This window comes from Lonchura striata, chromosome 1 (assembly GCF_046129695.1).
Source record: "Lonchura striata isolate bLonStr1 chromosome 1, bLonStr1.mat, whole genome shotgun sequence".
NCBI lineage: Eukaryota > Metazoa > Chordata > Aves > Passeriformes > Estrildidae > Lonchura > Lonchura striata.
The window spans coordinates 105083533-105085458 of NC_134603.1; the positions used below are offsets into that span (position 1 = coordinate 105083533).

General features: G+C 58.1%; 1 protein-coding gene across 1 annotated transcript; it reads right to left on the bottom strand.

The window, feature by feature from the left end:
• Positions 1–269: 269 nt before the first annotated feature.
• Positions 270–1691, bottom strand: LOC144245919 (inositol 1,4,5-trisphosphate receptor-interacting protein-like 1). The gene has a single exon (XM_077781455.1). The coding sequence runs from the start codon at positions 1689–1691 to the stop codon at positions 270–272; it is 1422 nt and encodes a 473-aa protein (XP_077637581.1).
• Between the last annotated feature and the right edge of the window lie 235 nt (positions 1692–1926).

Genomic DNA, 1926 nt, shown 5'->3' on the forward strand with positions numbered 1-1926 from the left:
TTACTGGAAGAGTGGTAAAGTACTGGAATCGTTTGCCTGGGGGAACTGGTGGAGTCACCATGCCTGGATGTGTTTAAAAAAAGGTTGGATATGGCACGCAGGGTCATGGTAATAGCTAAGGTAGTGTTAGGCCATGGGTTGGACTCGATGGTCTTAAATGTCCCTTCCAACCTAGTGATTCTGTGATTCTCTAATGCTGTGATTCTACGTGCCCCGCTAGCAGCGGCCAGAGGCCGGCACTCTTGCCAGGCGACGGCACAGATCAAGGCCTAGGGGTGGGCAGGCAGATCCTGTGGCAGGCCGTGGAACAGGTTGGATGGCCTAGCCCTTTGTGTATCTGGGGGCAAGCGGAACTCCTCCGGAAGCCTCTGGTTGCCCACTGTAAAATGCTCCAGGGGTTTGCCTTCCAGAGATAAGTGCAGCTGCTCCAGAGCATCCGACAGTTGCAGCAGAAAATGTCTCCTGTGCCTCTGCGACGCCGGTACGGTGCTCAGCAGGCGCGTGACATTGGTCTTGATGGAAGGGATGGAAAGGGCCTTGCGCGCAAGAACACGGGCAAGGAGCTGCAGGCATTTAAGGTGTGAGTCGTCCTGGGGAGCCGGCCTGGCCATGCGCCTCAAGAACTTTGTCTCTGCCACGCTGTAGGTCTCGGGCCACGTTGTGCTTGGGGTGTGGGCCCCTCGATGCTGGCTGCTGATAAAGATGTCTGAGGCGTGTTGCTGCACCCCAAACAGCACCTTAACCTGGAAGCTTTCTTGGCTGTTGCTCAGCCTGAGCTTGCAAGAGCGTTTGGAGGGCAGCAGCTCTAAACGCCAACTGCGTGACTGGGGCAAAAGACGCCAGTTTTCTTCCACCAGCGCGCAGAACCACTGGACAGTTTTCTCCACGTCGAGGTAGGAGCCGGTGCACAGCGTGTCTAGGAGGTTGGGCTGGCGAGTCCTCCTCCTAATCACGTCAGGGTGGTGCTGGAAGCACAGCATGTTCGTGGCCTGGTAATCCCTGGGGCAGCTGCACTCCAGCTCCACAAGGACACGGAAATTCCTGCCAGGCTTCTGCTGGTCGGTGTCACGCTCCAGGTGGAAGATGTGGCCTTGGGGAGGAGTCAGGGGTACAAGCACCCCGTACACAACTTCCTCCTCACGGGCGGCCCAACCTTCAAAGGCACTGCCAAAACCAATGGCTTGTTGCAGCACCGGGTAGAAAGTCCCACTCAAGGCACGCCCGAAGACAGTTGTGAAATTGTCTATCAGGGCCTCCGTCCTGTTGCAGCCTGTCTGCAGGTCCTCTACAGGCCCCTGTATGTGCTCTTCTAGAAGCCATCTCACATCATACACGCATGTCTCGTCCTCTACCTCCTTCTCCTGTTCCGTCTCCTCCTTGCCACCGAACTCTGCCCCACGACTTCCTGTCCTCCGCATAAACCATGCTGCCAAGAGAAGAACCAAGAGCCCAGCAAATGCCCAGACCTGCCAGGGCTGCAAGGCAGACCAGAGCAGGTCTCTCCAGGATGCTCCACTCTGCATCAGCGCCAGCTGCTCCACCTCCCGCTCCAGCCGAATCCTCTCCTCTTCCTGGAACTTTGCACGCAGCTCCATTTCCCGATGCGTCACCTCATCCAAAACATCACCCACGGGCTGTGGGTACTGGACTACACGCAGCAAGAGCAGGAGCCACAACACGCAGAAATCCATGGTCTGCAGGAGGATGGAGAGAAGGCCTTGATGGGGAGTGGGGAGGGAGGCGGCTGCCAGTGGGAGTAGCAGGGACACGAATCCCAGTGATCTGAGGGCAGCAAGAACAGGGCCCCAGACAGCTGGGGGCAGGAAGGCCTGTCCCACTGGCCCAGCAGCAGCAGCAGCAGCAGCAGCACTGTACCGTGGCCAAGGCTCTGCCATGAGGGGCTCTCCCTCCATGCAGAGGGAGAAC